The following is a 17,747-nucleotide window of genomic DNA, read 5'->3' on the forward strand; positions in this document are numbered from 1 at the left end:
TTTTAGAAAATAACTATGTAGTTAAGTAATTTTGAGATACTTGTACTTGTATTTTCATTTTCCGGTACTTTTGTTACAATTTTTTGCTACAATTCAGAGTCAAATATTGTATTTTTTCACTCAACTACATTTGTGTGTATGTGCATGTATGTGTGGGTGCATTACTATAATTATCATTATTATTATTATTATGGCAAACCTTGAGAGAGACCAGTGCAAATCCACTGCCATGAAGTCCATTAGTTTGTGGGCCATGTTTTAAAGCCTTGTGTTTGGAAATATGTCCATCTTTGAACAGCCATGTGGAGCTGGGGAGGACACAAGGACATACTACGGTAGTGACTTATAAATCAGATGGTTGCCACACCCTAAAGCACATCCTTCTTCACTGTCCATTTAACTGTAAATGGGACCATAATATCAAAATGAACATCATGCTGTACTGAAGACTTGAAACTAGCAAAAACAAAACAAAAGTATATCTATGTGGAAACCTACTTAGGTAATAAATCAAGTGAGAATTCACCTCATTTTCTCATGAGTTTACATTCAGTGAGATTTATTTTTGAAACTAGTCTATCCATGGTGGACAAATAATGCAGGTTTAAGAAACTTCAAGCTAGTTTCATATTGTAGTTCCAGAAACTTTGTCTATATTGTAAAAAGTCTGTGTCCTGGATACACCTACAGTTCAAAAAAGAGAGACTAATAAGAAAAAAAAGTAGTCCCACCTCCACCTCTTCATCACGGTAACGGGGGTGCTACGTGACAACTTCCTCATGGCGCAAGGATGTCAACAGAGCTGGTGTCCATGTCTACAACTGCTAGATACTGATACACTATAGACATCATGCTAAATGTAACTTGCATGATGATCTGCTGGAGAAGCTCTGGGACATTGGCTTGCTGTAAAGATCAGGCCCTCAAACACTGGCATTTCCAGATGCCTGTGGCCGAGATAGACAATGTTGGATGGGGTGTACAAGTAAAGCAAGTGTGGCAAGAGGGTGGCAAGAGGACAGGAGTCTGTGCTAGGCTAAAAGCAAACCCTAGCCGACTGGCTCTCATGTCCATCTTGCTCTCAATGTGTCCTCCCCTCCCCTAGTTGTGGTGGTAATCCCTGAACTTGCTGGTGGACACTAGGAGTGCCGTCAAGCTGAAGAAGGAGTCCTACAGGGCATGGCTGGCTTGTGGGACTCCTGAGGCATCCATCCATTTTCTATACCGCTTATGCGTCAGGGTCGTGGGGGAGCTGGAGCCTATCCCAGCTGACTACGGGCGAGAGGCAGGGTACACCCTGGACTGGTCAATCACAGGGCCAACACACAAAGACAAACAACCACACACTCTCACACTCACACCTAGGTGCAATTTAGAGTAGCCAATTAACCTAAAGTGCATGTTTTTTGGTATTGTGGGAGGAAGCCGCAGTACCCGGAGGAAACCCACACAGGCACAGGGAGAACATGCAAACTCCACATAGAAGGGCCCAGACCGGGATTCGAACCTGGAACCCTCTTGCTATGAGGCGACAGTGCTAACCACTGCACCACCGTGCTGCCTCCTGAAGCAATTTCAATTCAATTTCAGTTTATTTATTTATATAGCACCTTATACAATCAAAATTGTCTCTAGATGCTTTACAGAGACCCAGAGCCTGAACCCCCGAACAAGCAGACAGTGGCAAGGAAAAACTCCCTTTTAACAGGAAGAAACCTTGAGCAGGATCCAGCTTGCAAGGGAGAACCATCCTGCTGATAGTCGGCTGGGTAAAAGGGGGGAAGAAGAGGTAGACAGGACAGAGAGGATGAAAGAGAGAGAGAGAGAGAGAGAGAAACATACATGCAATAAACATCATAAATTACTAAGGACAAACATGACAGGTTGTTATAATTGGAATACTGAAGACTACATACTGTATGTATTTGTTTTTAGCTGATATGTTGTTTAAGTTAGTTATATTAGGACTACATAGGGGCGGTCAGCTGTGGCCTAGAGGTTGGAGAAGCAGTTTGTGAACAGAAGGTCGCTGGTTCGATTCCCCCACCGGGCAGGCAGGAAAAATTTGAGTGTGGTGGAGTGATAATGTCTCCACCCCTCATTAGCCGGCTGATGTGCCCTTGAGAAAGGAACTTAATCCCCAACATGCTCCCCTGGCTCCTGTGTGTTTCACTGCATGTTGCATGTGTGTGTGTTTCAATCAGTGATGGGTTAAATGCAGAGAAGTAATTTCCCAGCTTGGGATTAATAAATTAAATTATTAAATTAAATAGAAGAACAACATGGCAGATGAGATGAGAGGGTGGATGTTGACAGTAGACACTGGGTTTGTCAGTTCATGCAGTTCTACATGTAGATCTGGATGGAGAGAGACCTGCAGAAAGATACAGAGAGAGAAAGAAAGGGAGGGAGAGACACCAAACTATGAGGAGAACTGGACACACAGTTAGTGACATAAAATAATGAATTATATGTTGATCTGATGAGAGGAGAGGAAGAAGAGGAGAGGAGGTGGGGGAGTAGAGATGGTGGTGGTATTGGGGAGGTGGGGGAACTGCTCGGTGGATCATGTTTGTGTCCCCCTGCAGCATAGGCCTGTAGCAGCGTAGCTATGTGTTGCAGCCTCTGAATGAGAGCCGTCTCTGAGCTGGTCAACAAAAAACAAAAGGCAGCTGCGGGTCCATGGATTAACTTAAAAATTTATGAACAGAAATTACAAACCCTTTTGGTTTCGTTCTATGAAAAACAAAAAACGGTAAAGCCAAAATCACTCTCCACAGTCTGCTTTTGCAGTCAAAAAACTGTTCCACTTCCTGGTCTGACCAGCGTCTCCCAGGTGTCACTGATTGACGCACTAAATACCTGCACGTAGCCGCTCACAGGAGAGGAGGGTGAGGGGCAAGGCACCACAACACAAGTCATCACAAGGAACAAAATAAAAACTGTAATTCATCTTAAATACAAAGATAATTTGGCCCCAACACTATGATAGAGATTAAAGATTAACAGTTAGTCAGACCTATTCTACCTGTAGCTGTACATCAAGAAGTGACTGTAACTATGCCTACCAGCCCTACACACTTCGCTTGAGGTTAACTATACACTTTACTAAACAGAAAGGTTTTAAGTCTGGTCTTTAAGGTGGAGTCTGCCTGTTGAACCCAGATTAAGACTCATCCTCCCGTTCTACTTTTATGAATTCTGGGAACTGCAAGTAAACCTGCACTCTGTGATCTGAGTTTTCTATTGGGAATATATGGGACTATTAGATCCTGCAGGTATGATGGGGCTAGTCCATTTAGGGCCTTATATGTAAGTAGGAGAATTTTAAAGTCTATTCTGAATTTTACTGGAAGCCAGTGAAGAGAAGCTAAGATGGGGGAGATATGATCCCTTTTACTGATCCCTGTTAAAACTCTAGCTGCTGCATTCTGGATCAGCTGCAGGCTGTTAATAGAGTAATTTGGACATCCTGACAATAGTGAGTTGCAGTAGTCCAGCCTAGAAGTAACGAAAGCATGGACAATTTTTTCAGCATCACTGTGAGAGAGGACGCTTCTAATCTTAGCAATATTACGGAGGTGAAAGAAGGCGGTCTTAGAGGTCTGTTTAATGTGATGGATAAATGACACGTCCTCCTCTACTATGGAACCCTCTTCCGGTTTCGGTCTGAGAGGCGGACACCCTCTCTACATTTAAGAGTAGACTGAAAGCTTTCCTGTTTGATAAAGCTTATAGTTAGGGCTGGCCTAACCTGGCCCCTAGTTATGCAGCTATAGACTTAGACTGCCGGGGGCCCTCCCATGACGCACTGAGCTCTTTCTTCCTCTCCTTCTCCTTCTGCACACATTTATGTCCCATTAATGCACATCACTAACTCAACTTCTTCCCTGGAGTCCTTGTGCTCTCTTGTCTCGCAGGTTCCCATGGATCGTGGACCTCCTGCTGCAGTCCTGCTCGAAACTCACTGCAATTACTACTGTTTAGTCATAATCTATTTCAATTCTGTTGCTACTCTGTACAGCTACTACCATTGTTACTGTTACTAATACTGCTATCATAATCACCGTAGTACCTCCTGTATACGTCATTATCATTATCTACAGTTACAATATTTCTAGTATTATTACTGCTGCTATGCATCTCTGCTTGTGTGCTGCTTCTCTCACCCCCCCCCCAACCGGTCAAGGCAGATGGCCACTCATCTTGAGCCGGGGTCTGCTCCGAGGTTTCTGCCCTCTAAAAGGCAAAAATGGGAGGTTGGATATCAGCCTATAGTTTGCTAAGATATCTGGGTCAAGTGAAGGTTTTTTTAAGCAAAGGTCTGATAACAGCGGTTTTAAACGCATGTGGTACATAACCTGTTGTTGGGAGGTCTATGGGCAGGGCACTGTAGCCAGACTGCCTGGCTACAGTGTTAAAGAGAAAATGTGGGTTGTTCTTGTTTTGCTCTATTAATGATGAATAATAGGCAGTTCTGGCTTCATGAAGGGCCTTTTTGTATGCCAATAGACTGTCTTTCCAGGCCCTCTGGGATTCAGCTGATTTGGAGGAGCACCACTTCCTCTCCATCCGTCTTGATGTTTGTTTCAGTGTTCGTATATTTGAATTATACCAAGGAGCTAGCCTCCTATGATTTGCACCCTTCTTTCTCAGTGGAGCAACCATATCTAAAACTGTGTGTAACGTGACTGCAGTGTTGTTAACAAAGAAATCAATTTCTGCAGGAGGGGGGAGGGGAGGGGTCTGTGGCCCAGTACAAAAAGAAGTCTATCAATGCCCCTGGTGTCTCAGTCTCTTTCCTGTGCTCTGTCTGTGTCATAGATGTATTTGTGTGAATTCATACAAATCCAGAAAAGCGTTACTTTCTTGGCAGGTTGTGTGGAGGTGTGGCTGTGTTTGTTTGTTCACAATGTAACTGTTGTGAAACAATCAGAGGATAACTTTAACTAAAACTGTCTGTATCAATGCCAAAGTATAAAGTAAACATAATCAAACCAAACCAAGTCTGGTACCTGAAAGGCACTGGCCTTCCAGGAAGGAGATAAGGAGCGAAAGAAAGAGCCATCACACAGAGAGCTTCTGGCAGGAGAGGTGCATCCTGTTGCCCATTCAAAATACAGAACCTCGACAGTAGACCTTGTGGCATCTGCTTGTTGTGTAAAAGCACCTTTACTGAGAAGATGCTGGTGTTGCCCGTGTGAAACTATCCAAAAGATGCCTGGTCTCTGTTTCTATAGTCCTGAAGGCTGGCAGCTTCTGTGGAAATGCTATGTGTCACTTTGTTCAGGGAGCCTGAGAACACAAACACACACATTAACTTTGTTAATCCACATTGAAAACATTTTGTCTCTGCTTTCCTTTGAGACTTTCCCATTTTCATATATTCAACACCAGCAGATGTCACCTCCAGAAGTTCTCTGACGACTCAGCCATTGTTGGCTGTGTGTCTGAGGGGAATGAGACCTGAGGAGTACAGGTCAGTCATCGTGGACTTTGTGGACTGGTGTGAGCGCAACTACCTGTGCTTAAACACCAGTAAATGATGGTGATTGACTTCCAGAGAAGGACATTACCACTTGCACCTGTGAACATCCAGGTGGTACCTATAGAGACTCTGTGTGCCTGCATTTTCTTCATATTGCTATTTCACAGTGTCAGAGACATTTCTGAGCATCAGTCTGTGGGCTTGTAGCCCCCAGCCAGTAACAGTGTGCAGGGTGTGAGGTCAGACTGTAGGCTATAGGCCCTATCTGTCTCATGGCTGGTCTGTGTGTCTGATTGGTGTGTGAATTCACTTAAAACACAGCAATGTGGTTTATTTGTGCTGTAGAACACAAATACATGAAACAGACAGAAATAATATTTCATTTATCTGATTTACTGCTTTGTTGTGGCTAACACCACTGTACACTTTAAATATGAAATGTCTGTCATCCTGAGAGGACCTCTGAAAAATATCTATACACACACACACACACACACATACATATATATATATGTATGTATATATACATACATATATATAGATATATATATATAGTTAAAAAAACAAACAAATCTTGTGTGATGGAACTTCAGAATGCTAGTTTGCACATTCTTGGTTCTTTACCTTTCATCTGACTTTGATGTGTCATCACATTCTGAACAGAACAGTGTGCTCTCCAACAGATCTGAGATTCACTCGGTATCAGTACACACTCTCCAGGTTATCTGCACGTGTTTACAGTACAACTCGTCTGAAACTTCGATTAATTCGGCGAGTTCATCCAACATTTGATGACTCTGACCTCCAGAACAGATTCAGGTAGGTGCAAAGTGTTTCCAGTTACAGCTCATAGTCTTGTTGTTGTGTGTTTGCTCAAATCCTGGAAACTAATCTTTAATGTGCTGCGACTAACTGATGCAAGCTTAAAATTATAATTGTGGGCCCAATTGGTCTTTGTAGTCCAGTGTGACACCAGCGTCATTTTAGGCAAAACCTTGTAGGCTTATTTCTTAGATAAGTTTCAATATAAGGTCTGTTTGTTGTAACAGAGAGGTTCTTTAGGTTTTGTTCAAAGTACAAACCTTTTCAGACATGAGAAATTCATCTATCTGTCAAGTAGCAGATTTTTGGCATTTTAATCCGAGCAACATTTTGCACAAAGTAGGTGAATTGGGCTGAAGTCTTAATTAAATCCATTATATGCTTTTTTTCCTTTCTGGCCAGTTTTGACGTTATCTGTCACATCCATCACAAATGAAGTTTATTCTATGATCCTTATGTTGAGTCAGTCTGAGTACATGACCATCGTAGTTCATGTTTAAGTCGCTGCTTTATTTTTAAAACGTACTGCAGTCAAAACAGATTATTTCTCATTTTAGAGAACAACATGCAGGCAGATCGTGAGATGAGAAAGAGGAGGGCTAGTGATGATGGCAGGATGCCCGACAAAAGGATGAGGTGCAGTAACCTCACCAACCCTTCTGAACACAGTGATGTGTCAGTAAAGGACAGAATCAGTCAAAGGGGAAAGAGGAAGATCAGTGTAGATGCCAGGCCACCTGAAAAGAAGAGAAGGTGTAGCATCAGAAACAGCTCCAACTCTGACCCCAGTGTAATAGCTGTGGTGGAGCCCAAAGCAGAGACAAACAAGAGAAAGGCCAACGACGATAATGAGGCACCTGAGAAGAAAACCAGTTGTAGTGACAGCGGAGTGTCCTGGTTCCCTCTGCTCAGTGATACTGAATCCTCCTCTTCATCAGCAGCAAATGTAAATAAGAGTGGAGGAGACGTCTGCAACAACACAAGCAGTGCCTCGTCCGAGGAGGAGAGGATCTTTGAGTTGGCCTCCTCACTAAACACAAGCAGAGGTAAGCAGATAGTGGGAAACAAAATGACTGCACAAGAATAGGTGTAAAATTATTCATGTAAGAAGTATGAAAAAATAAGGAAAGAATTCAGAAGAAAATGTCTGTCTGTGTGTTTTCAGCTGATTTCGTGAACAAGTACTGCGAGTTGGATCCGATCGGTGAGGGAGGCTTCGGCACAGTGCGCGCTGGCTTCCGTAAATCAGACCATCAACCAGTAAGTCTTACAAACACACGCTCACACACACTGCAACATTCACTGATCCTCAGGATGTATCAGCTATAGACAGTGTACTGTACGTGCTGAGCTGAGTTTCCCAGTCTAAAAAATGGGCACACTCCACTTGATGACAAAAGTCCATCTGTATGTAATCTTAAGAGAAAAGGACCATGCTGCTTACTTGATGAATTACTGTATTACTTCATGGCTTCATGGTCTCAATTGCAAGGTCCAGGTCTTATCAATACAACATGCTCAGTATCAGTGGTTAGGGTGTCGGACCCGTAACCGGTGGATCGCTGGTTCGATTCTCCGTACCGGTGTCCATGGCTGAGGTACCCTTGAGCAAGGTACCTAACCCCCACTGCTCCCCGGGCACCGCACGCGGTGTGCTGTGTGTGTGTGCACGTCACTTGGGTGGGTTAAATGCAGAGCACGAATTTCGTTGGAGTGAGTTCCCTCCAATAACAAAATATGTCACTTTCACTTTCTTTCATCTGAAATAGACGATAAAGTGTAGTTTTGTGCCTTAATGTCTGGGTTTTGGTTAAATCTGCTTTCACTAGCCAGACATCCACTAACTGCTAATTAAAACTAATTCATTTCTGGGGAAAATACAAAATGACATGAAATGCAGGAGATGCTTTCTTTCTTTGATTCTGGCTCTCCATTGACTCAATGAGCTTCGGGGAGCCGCACTAGTCAGCTTCTCTGTGCTTCTTCTGCCGTGTGCCAGACAGACTCTGAGTGAGGAACACACTCGTCTCGCATAATCACACTTACTTTTACACTGAGTTGTGTCTCTGTGGTACCTCTGCAAAAAGGGTCACACTCTGTGGTTAGCTTGCCTGCTTTCAGCCCAAGCTAGCTTGAGTTTTAGCTCATCCTCCTCCTGCTTTAACAGTTTTTAAATTTGTTCAGTCGCAGTAACTTTTAATGACGTGACTAAACTTAATTTACATTTGACTTTGAGGAGCAGGTGTTCCCACACTGAGCTTTGTTAGCGTGCATCATTTATACCAGATGATAATATAGCAGAGTGTGTGTGCGTGTGTGCGTGTGTGTGTGTGTGTGTGTGTGTGTGTGTGTGTGTGTGTGTGTGTGTGTGTGTGTGTGTGTGTGTGGTGGGGAGGACCTGTACACCTACATGTGTAATTGCTCACTTCTCTTTGGCTAACCAAGATTGCGCTCTGCAAACCAATGTGTGATGTCATGGTGGGTTTACACACAAACCAAATCATTTGAATTTCTGTCTTGCAGGTTGCCATCAAGCACATTCCCATGAGCGCTGTGAGAACAGAAAAAGTTGTAAGTAATTTGATCAGATGATGAACACCAGCTGACGTATTTAAAACAAAATGTGAACGTTAAATGTGTCTTTGCTATACTGTGAATGAGCTGCACATGTTTTGTCTCTGTGTCTGAAACATTCGGTGTTGGAATCTATTACAAGTCATTGGTATGTAAGCATTTGTTTTTTCTTTAGAAATGCAATGGGAAGGTGTTCAACATCATTCTGGAGGTGGCACTCATGCTGAAAACTGCAGGTCTACCAGGATCCATTGGACAATCCACTGCTGTGTCCCTTCTGGACTGGTACCATCTGGACCAGGAGTTAATACTGGTCATGGAAAGACCAAGAGGCTCCATGGACCTCTTCAGCTACCTTAAATTTCGCGGAGGATACCTGGATGAACATGAGGCAAAGGTATGGAAGCTGGGTGGAGAACATTTCTGTATGGGAGTGTGTGTGTGTGACTAAACATTTTATTTAATTGTTTATTCATTAGATGTTTGTGTAATTGGGTCCTTACAGGAAGATCAGAGTTCATAAATAAAACCCACACAGAACTTATGATACATTACTGCCATATTTTTCATTGTTGTGTTGTTCAAGAGATACATTTTTCCTGACCTTCTCTTCCAATTCTGTTCCTCTCAGATGATCCTGAGACAGCTGGTGGACGCAGCCATCGACATGCACTCAAAGGGTGTCTTTCACCGGGACATCAAGTTACAGAACGTCCTGGTGCAGTTGAACGGTGGAGAACCCAAAGTGCGTATCATCGACTTCGGCTGTGGCAGCTTCTCCACTGAGGCGTCTTACAGAACTTTTTGTGGTATGATATCTGGCTTGTGCTCTTCAGTCATTTGCCAATCTCTGAAATAATGATTTTCATGTTTAAACAAAGATTCTCATCATCCCTTCCTGTCTTTTCCCTCCATTGCTCTGCTGATGTGTGTACTAGGTACCCGTGCATACTTCCCTCCCGAGTGGTTTGACGATCAGAAATACAGTGCTCGTCCCACCACTGTTTGGCAGCTTGGAGTACTATTTTATTCATTGCTGTGTGGACATAGGACCTTTACCACCGTGAGCTTCATGAACAACCACATTCAGTTCAACAGAGATCTGCCCAAGGGTAAGAAACACAAGGACAACACAAGATCTGTTATTTGTTTTCACTGGATCACTTCCCACTAAAACCTTTCATCTCGATTTCTCTCGTTTCCCAGAGGTCAAGATCTTGGTGTATATGTGTCTGACCAGAGACCCTGAGCTGCGAACCACTCTGGAGGAGCTACAGATGCACCCTGCGCTCAACTAAGTCTCATCCATCCACAACTGCATCAGTGCAGGACACACAGAAAAAAAGGACAACACAAAGGAAATTATTCATTTCTACGATACTGACATTGACTTTTTCCCCATCTCGATGTCCTGTGTAACCCCCAGCCGTCCGTGTAGAGGGGATCTCTCTTTGAATTGCCTCTTCCGAGGTTTCTTCCCAATTTCCTGATGGGCTCAGGAATTCTGGGGAGTTTTTCCTCGTCCTCTTAGAGAGCTTGGGCTGGGTCAGGAACCAATTGTCATGCCTGGTGTTTTAGTTATGCTTTGTTTTTTGAGTTTTGGGTAGTCCATGTGCCACGTCCTGGTTCTGTCTTTTGGTTTTTGAAAGTCACAAGAAAGTCTCAAGTTTTCGTGCTCATGCCCCAGGTCAAGAAAGCCAAGTCAAGTCAAATCTGTCCTGAACTTTGATTTTACAGTACTGGAAAACACGTAATGGACTGTTCACCAAATGTAATGCCTTTTTAATGAAAATGTTTCAATTTGCCATGTGCAACCTCAGCTATCAAATAAAGTAAGAAGCTTCTCTATCACTGATTGTAATTTCTGAAGAGCACTATTTTCACTGCAGTCCAAAATCATCACATTTGTTAAAGATTTAAATTAAAGATTAAAGTGACATATTTTGTCATTGGAGGGAACTCACTCCAACGAAATTCGTTCTCTGCATTTAACCCACCCAAGTGACGTGCACACACACACAGCAAACCCGGGGCAGTGGGCGACCGCGTGCAGCGCCCGGGGAGCAGTGGGGGTTAGGTACCTTGCTCAAGGGTACCTCAGCCATGGACACCGGGACGGGGAATCGAACCAGCGATCCACCGGTTACGGGTCCGACACCCTAACCGCTGACCCACGACTGCCCAAATGCTGATTTGTGTCTTGAGTATAACTCAATTTCAAGTTATGTGACCTGAGGGCACATCTCTGAAGAACACTGTATCTGACATTGTACTGTACTACAAATAAATGAATCAGCATTTGACCTCCTGCTAATGGTCTGAATTTTCCCAAAAATTTTAGGTAAAACATCAGTGTTTTAAGGTGATGAATGGTACAGATGACTCATTTGTGGGATGCTTACATTTACATGTAGGACTTGCAAAGTCCAAAGATTGTAAAGAAGAGGACACTGCTTGATGATTTTTACAATTTCTAAATCTGATTTATTTTACTCATGCCAAAAGGAAAATGCATTGTCAGCACTTCTTGCTCAGCATATCTACAGTCTGTGAAGAAACACACATCTTGAGAGACAAGTGGGACAAGGATGACCTCACAGGTTCCTAATTCAAAGTGTTTCTGATGGAAAGTGACTAAATGTCATCAAAAATTCTTAATTACCCACAGAACAGGTATAACCTGCATCTAAGTGCTTTATATGCCTACCATAATACACGCATAATGTATAGAACTGACAAATACAAGTAAAGACTCTGATATTTCTTTGTACAATCACGTTAGAAACAGCTTTTAACGGAATACCAGTTTGCAGTACATCACTTCCTCAGCAGAGCCAATGATACACTGCAGTCTGCACTGCACTGTCCTTCGCAGTGGTGGATTATGATGTACTGAGTAATGGCAGTGTAGGAGTGTGTTGGGACCTCTGGCCATGTGCTCTGGAGAACAATAGAGAGGCCTACATGTAACCCAAGAGACCTGAGTTAGAGTGACTAACCGTTAGAGAACCGACACGGACATTGGCTGTGTGCCAGCCATCTCCACAGGGGTTCAAGGTGACGTCACTCAGGTAATAAAAGGTCACTGCTTGCTGTGACAATGAGAGCTATTCCAGGCTCTCCAAGGTGTCCAGCTCGCCGAAAGGGAGCAACAGTCAAACGTTTGATTATTATCATCACTTTAAAATCCTAGGTCACAGTTCTTAAACTCGCAGGCCGAGAAACAGACTGCTGTGTTTTTTGTAACTTTCCTTTTCCATTCTGCCGACGTGGATCGCTGCAATCAGCTGATCACTTTATTTAAGGACGAAACAAAGTTAGTTTTCTGTGATTTTCCCCACTGCCGCCGAGGAACACACAGTGAGACGCCGCATCGCCAAAGAAGCGAAACAACAGACCGCCAGCACCCCGCTGAGGACATCGCAGCGAACGTTTAAGTGGACTATTCATTTTCCAACTCCGAAGGACCGGAACAACTCACAGTAAGAGGCTTATGTCTGGGCGGAGGCATTATTAAGGCTGAGATAGTGTTAAGTAGAGTCGTTTACGTGTTTCCTTTGACTTATATGTGCTGCAATCATTTAAGTTTTGTTACCAGCATTAAGATAGAGTTGCTAACGTGTGACTCTCGTTTATGTGTGCTGCAATCATTTAATTTTTGTTACCGATCATCCAAATCCATCAGTTCCGTGAGCTCGTGCATCACCGGTTAAAAGACCAATATCTGAGCAGATAAACTTCGGTTTACTGACTCCGCTATTGTGTGGTGATAGTGTGAGACTCGCAAGAACTGAAGTGGTGATCTTTGCTGGGTTCTTAATTCTTTAAGTTCCTCTTCTATCTTTTTCTCTCTCACATTTTTACATGGGCATGAGTTAGAGGTCCGAGCACACGATCACGAATCTCCAAACGATGATCTTGAACTCCAACTTGAGGTCTTGTGTTGTGCACTAGTAGGGGCAATTTGGTTATTTGCAAGAAGGGTCAATGATTATGGGGAATAATCATTGAAGAAAAATCAGTGTATCCTTTATACACATAAAATCGGGGCACCACCCTGTCACCAGGGACCAATAGCCAAATTAATAAGTGGGAAATAACAGTCTCTTGAAAATATGAAGGGTAAATCCGAGCACTGACCATGTCAGGTTCAGGCTCAAGCAGGACTCAGACGCAGAGATGAAGGTACAAGTGCTGACTTTATTTAGAGTACTCAGCCTACATAACCTCACACAGAGCGATAAAACATATGGCTATAAAATTACCTGGGCTCGTCTTCAAAAGAAGGAGCACGGCTATGAAAGCTATGAGTATCTGAAGAGGGGAAACAAAAGGGCTATGAAAGATTACAGAGGGATAATACTAAACTATCTACAACTGAAAATCGCTCCAACAGGAGGAAAAAATAACAAAGAAAGATTATATAACTAGAAACCACAAATCACTCACTAAGCTGAGGAAAAAATTCTATCAACAAATAAATCTACAATAGAACAAAAAATCTCTGGTACGGAGGAAGAAGAAAGCAAAAGATCAAAACCTGATGCTATCCTAAGGGAAAAACCTAAGCTATAAAACTACAACGGAAAATCACTCTTGAGCAGACGCAAGAAAAGAAAGTAGATCGAAGAAAAAATACTCGGCTGGAGTGAACGTTCAAGGACGAAACACACTGGCACAAGACAAGGGAAACGCAGACTATTTGAACACAAGGGGTGATGGGGAACAAGTGGACACAATCAGGTGGTTGGAAAGACAATCAGACTGGAGACATGAGGAAGGGCAAGTGACCTGAAACGAGAGGAGAGTTACTCTTCAAAGATGAAAGAGACATATTTTGTCATTGGAGGGAACTCACTCCAACGAAATTCGTGCTCTGCATTTAACCCACCCAAGTGACGTGCACACACACACAGCAAACCCGGGGCAGTGGGCGACCGCGTGCAGCGCCCGGGGAGCAGTGGGGGTTAGGTACCTTGCTCAAGGGTACCTCAGCCATGGACACCCGTACGGGGAATCAAACCAGCGATCCACCGGTTACGGGTCCAACACCCTAACCACTGATCCACGACTGCCCCAAAATAAAACAGGAAATGACGAGACATAAACCCAAAACAAGACAATACCACAGACAACGACAAGTTAAATTACAACAGGATTTATTAACCAACCAGCAACAACCATCCAGAGATAAGTATCACTTTGTAATAAACACTATTATAATCCAAGTTTTATCTACACACATTAACTACTAACTAAGGATAACACAGGTACAGCAGCAAGAGTATATCTGTACATGTATATGGGTGTGCATATATACAGGAGTGTGTGTGTGTGTGTGTGTGTGTGTGAGAGAGAGAGAGAGAGAGAGAGAGATGGCGATGGAGTCACATGAGTGACGTATCAGGAAGAACTAAGATGGTGGAGGGGTGACACTTGGGGCGTGTCCCTTTAAGACGTCAGCAAGAAACAAGATGGCAGCAGAGTGGCACGCAGGGCGCCATCAGAGCCAAGATGGCGATTACCTACGTAATGTAGCTAACGCGGCAAACAAAGATTACAAAGGCGAAGACCCTTGAGTGTCACGTGTCCCGCCAGGAGATTTGTGATCGCGTACTTGGACCTCTACCTCGATACTCATGTGAAAATGTGAGGGAAAGAGATAAGGATAGAAGAGGAACTAAAAAACCCAGTAAAGATCACCACCTCAGTTCTTTTGAGTCTCACACCATCACCACACAATAGCGGAGTCAGTAAACCGAAGTTTATCTGCTCAGATATTGGTCTTTTAACCGGTGATGCGCAAGCTCACTGAACTGATGAGTTTGGATGATTAGTAACAAAAAGTAAATGAGTGCGGCGCTTACAAGTCCAAAAACCACACATTAACAACGCTATCTAATGCCTCTGCCCAGACGTAAGCCTCTTACTGTGCGTGTTGCTGCGATTCTTCGGCGTTTGGAAAAGAAATACTCCGCTTGAACGTCGTCAGCATAACAATGAAAGTTTATGCCATGTTTCTGAATAATATTTCCTAGAGGGAGCATGTATAAGGTGAACAGGATCGGCCCAAGCACTGAACCTTGTGGAACACCGAGACTAACCCTTATATATGAAGAGGAAACATCATTAACGTGAACAAAGTGAAATCTATCTGTTAAATATGATTTGAACCAGCGTAGCGCAGTCCCTGTGATCCTAGTCTCATGTTCTAATCTGTGTAATAAAATGCTGTGATCTACAGTGTCGAAAGCAGCCCTGAGATCCAGTAGAACGAGTATGGAGACAAGCCCACGGTCTGATGCCATGAGGAGGTCATTTGTGACTTTAACCAGTGCTGTTTCTGTGCTGTGATGGGCTCTAAAACCAGACTGAAACATCTCAAAGAGACTGTTCCTGTGTAGGTGATCAGCTGATTAGCAACCACTCTTTCGAGTATTTTCTTTCCTTTCATTTCCTTCCTTTCATTTCCTTTTCATTCTTTTCACCTCCTCATCTTCCTATGTCCCAGGTGCTGCTATGGTAACAGACAGTTTGATCAGACCCCAGTAGTGATGATGGATGAAAATGATAACACCCTTCTCCCTGTCTCCTCTCTGTCTTTGCTGTACACACACATGGTTGCGTGTGCTCGTGGACACACACACACACACACACTGATTTTGAGACTGTAGTTTTATTCATTACATCACTGAGCGTGATGTAAACTATTTGATGGACTACTGTGATCAACTAAATGTGACAGGCTGAAAAGATGAACTTTGAAGAACAAGAGACTGAAAGGTAAAGAATCCTGAAATGAGGTGTTCTTGTCTTGAAACTTGACAGAGCTTGAAATGAATGCATTCCTAAGGTTCTGCTAAACATAACCCCAAACAAAATGAACTCCAATATGAGTTATTGTCAGTACACGTGCTTTTTCAATTCAGTTCAATTCAGTTTATTTATATAGCTCCAATTCACAACTAAAGTTATCTCATGACACTTTCCAATTTGAGCAGGTCTAAACCAAACTCTTTAATTAAATTGTAACACAGAGAGCCCAACATTCTCCCTTGAGCAAGCACTTGGCGACAGTGGCGAGGAAAAACTGCCTTTTAGAAGGCAGAAACCTCAGAGCAGACCCCGGCTCAAGATGGGCGGCCATCTGCCTTGACCGGTTGGGTTGAGGGAGAGAGAATGAGAGCAGGAGAGAGAGAGAGCAGGAGAGAGAGAGAGTGCTTGCGCATTCTGGATTAGTCTGAAAGTCTTTATGGACTTATTGGGGCAGCCAGACTTGCAGTCTTCAGCCCCCACCAACACTGACTCAAGTGACATCACTTCAGAATATTTACCATGGGACAGCTGTGGTTCAACACAGACAGGTACTTGTCAGGGCTGGAGGCTCGAACCCAAGCTCACTCTTTGGCCAAGACAGTTTCTCAAGCTGACTCATTCATAAATATACTCCCAGTCAGATGCACATTGTAAAGCATATAGTGCATCTGATAAATGCGGGAATGAATTTACTGTTTATCATCAGACTTCACACAGCCCTCTCTGTAGACACTAAAGGCATCAAAACCAGGAGACACATGCCGATGAGGAAAATCCTAATGATTGAAAAATTTTAAACATATCATTTAACACAGAAATAACTAAGTAAAGAAAAGTGGCATGATTAAGAGGGTTTAACTGCTGGAGCATCTCTACAGGCAGACACACAGACACTGTTGCAAACAGTCATCCTTACACTCTCAGGGCTTTTATCAGGGGACATTTTTAATCAATAATCACTTATCAAAATGCTGAAGGGCAGCTGATGTGTAATTAAGATATTCAATAAAGCAAACCATTGAAAACTAAACAGTTTATAAAGGAATGGTGGTGTGTTTAAGAGGTGATTATAGAACATCCAATAAATCAAATATATGGCTTTAGAATTAGTAACCATTCTTCTTCTTTATCGGGGGTAATAATTAGTCGTTTTTGGAGCATCCCAAGGACACCTGGATAACTGCTTTGTATAATCTATCACTCATCTCAAGTACCACCTATCAGCCACCATGTAAACTTAGCTGAAACTGTGAGTGCTGCTGCTCTGGCTCACAGCCAGCACTGTGGACAACCTGCTCCCCTGACTGTAACCTCACATCATTACCTCATTTCAACACTAAAACCAGCTGCTCGTAAAGCTGACATGAATTACACACTGCTGAGTCTTTCCCTTCTCTTGTCCAGACTCAAGAGAAGAAGTCTGCCAATGATGACACAGAGATCATAATATTATTATAATTAAAGATGTTTTGTTGTTATGGAAATGAATTGCAGATATCAGAGATTAACTGTTACATTTTCAATCCATCTGTGCTCTAAACAGAGACTGTCTTCCCAAGAAAAGTAACAGCACTCACTATTTCAGCTGTTTCCCCAATATGACATCTGTTTACGCAACATGATCTTCAATGGCAAGTAAATAGCATGCCACTTTTCAAGATTCAAGATTCTCATTTGCCATATGTGCACAAACAGTCTAGGCACATAGGAATTCTTGATAAGATCATTTAACGTGTCATGTCATGCATTTGAACCTTTTTGAATGTCATTTAAAGTCATTTGCATTTTGTTGAGTTTTGAACAAGCAGAAATAGATGAGAAGAGATAACTTTTTTCATGTGACCTACAGTCACTGATTCACTTTAGACGTAAAAACTAACTGGTTAGGTTTTAGTAGAAGATCGTGGTTTGGGGTGGAAAAAGTATGTGACGTTCTCACAGTGATTAACCAGGTTTATGTGTGGTGAGTGGAGGTGTGAAAGTAAGATTTTAACTTCTCTCTCACTATTTTTTTAATTCTTAGCAAAACTACCCCCATCATGTTTCA

At 42.9% G+C, this 17,747-nt stretch overlaps 1 protein-coding gene across 1 annotated transcript; it reads left to right on the plus strand.

The window, feature by feature from the left end:
* The first annotated feature begins 5,624 nt into the window (after nucleotides 1-5,624).
* Nucleotides 5,625-10,453, plus strand: LOC124069192 (serine/threonine-protein kinase pim-2-like). Its single transcript, XM_046408063.1, has 8 exons — nucleotides 5,625-6,307; nucleotides 6,868-7,356; nucleotides 7,476-7,570; nucleotides 8,834-8,881; nucleotides 9,060-9,281; nucleotides 9,516-9,693; nucleotides 9,823-9,996; nucleotides 10,091-10,453. Exons 1-8 carry the CDS (start codon nucleotides 6,280-6,282, stop codon nucleotides 10,180-10,182), a joined length of 1,326 nt encoding a protein of 441 aa, XP_046264019.1. The 5' UTR covers nucleotides 5,625-6,279; the 3' UTR covers nucleotides 10,183-10,453.
* The last annotated feature ends 7,294 nt before the right edge of the window (nucleotides 10,454-17,747 follow it).

The sequence above is a fragment of the Scatophagus argus genome, chromosome 13, assembly GCF_020382885.2.
Source record: "Scatophagus argus isolate fScaArg1 chromosome 13, fScaArg1.pri, whole genome shotgun sequence".
Classification (NCBI taxonomy): Eukaryota; Metazoa; Chordata; class Actinopteri; family Scatophagidae; genus Scatophagus; species Scatophagus argus.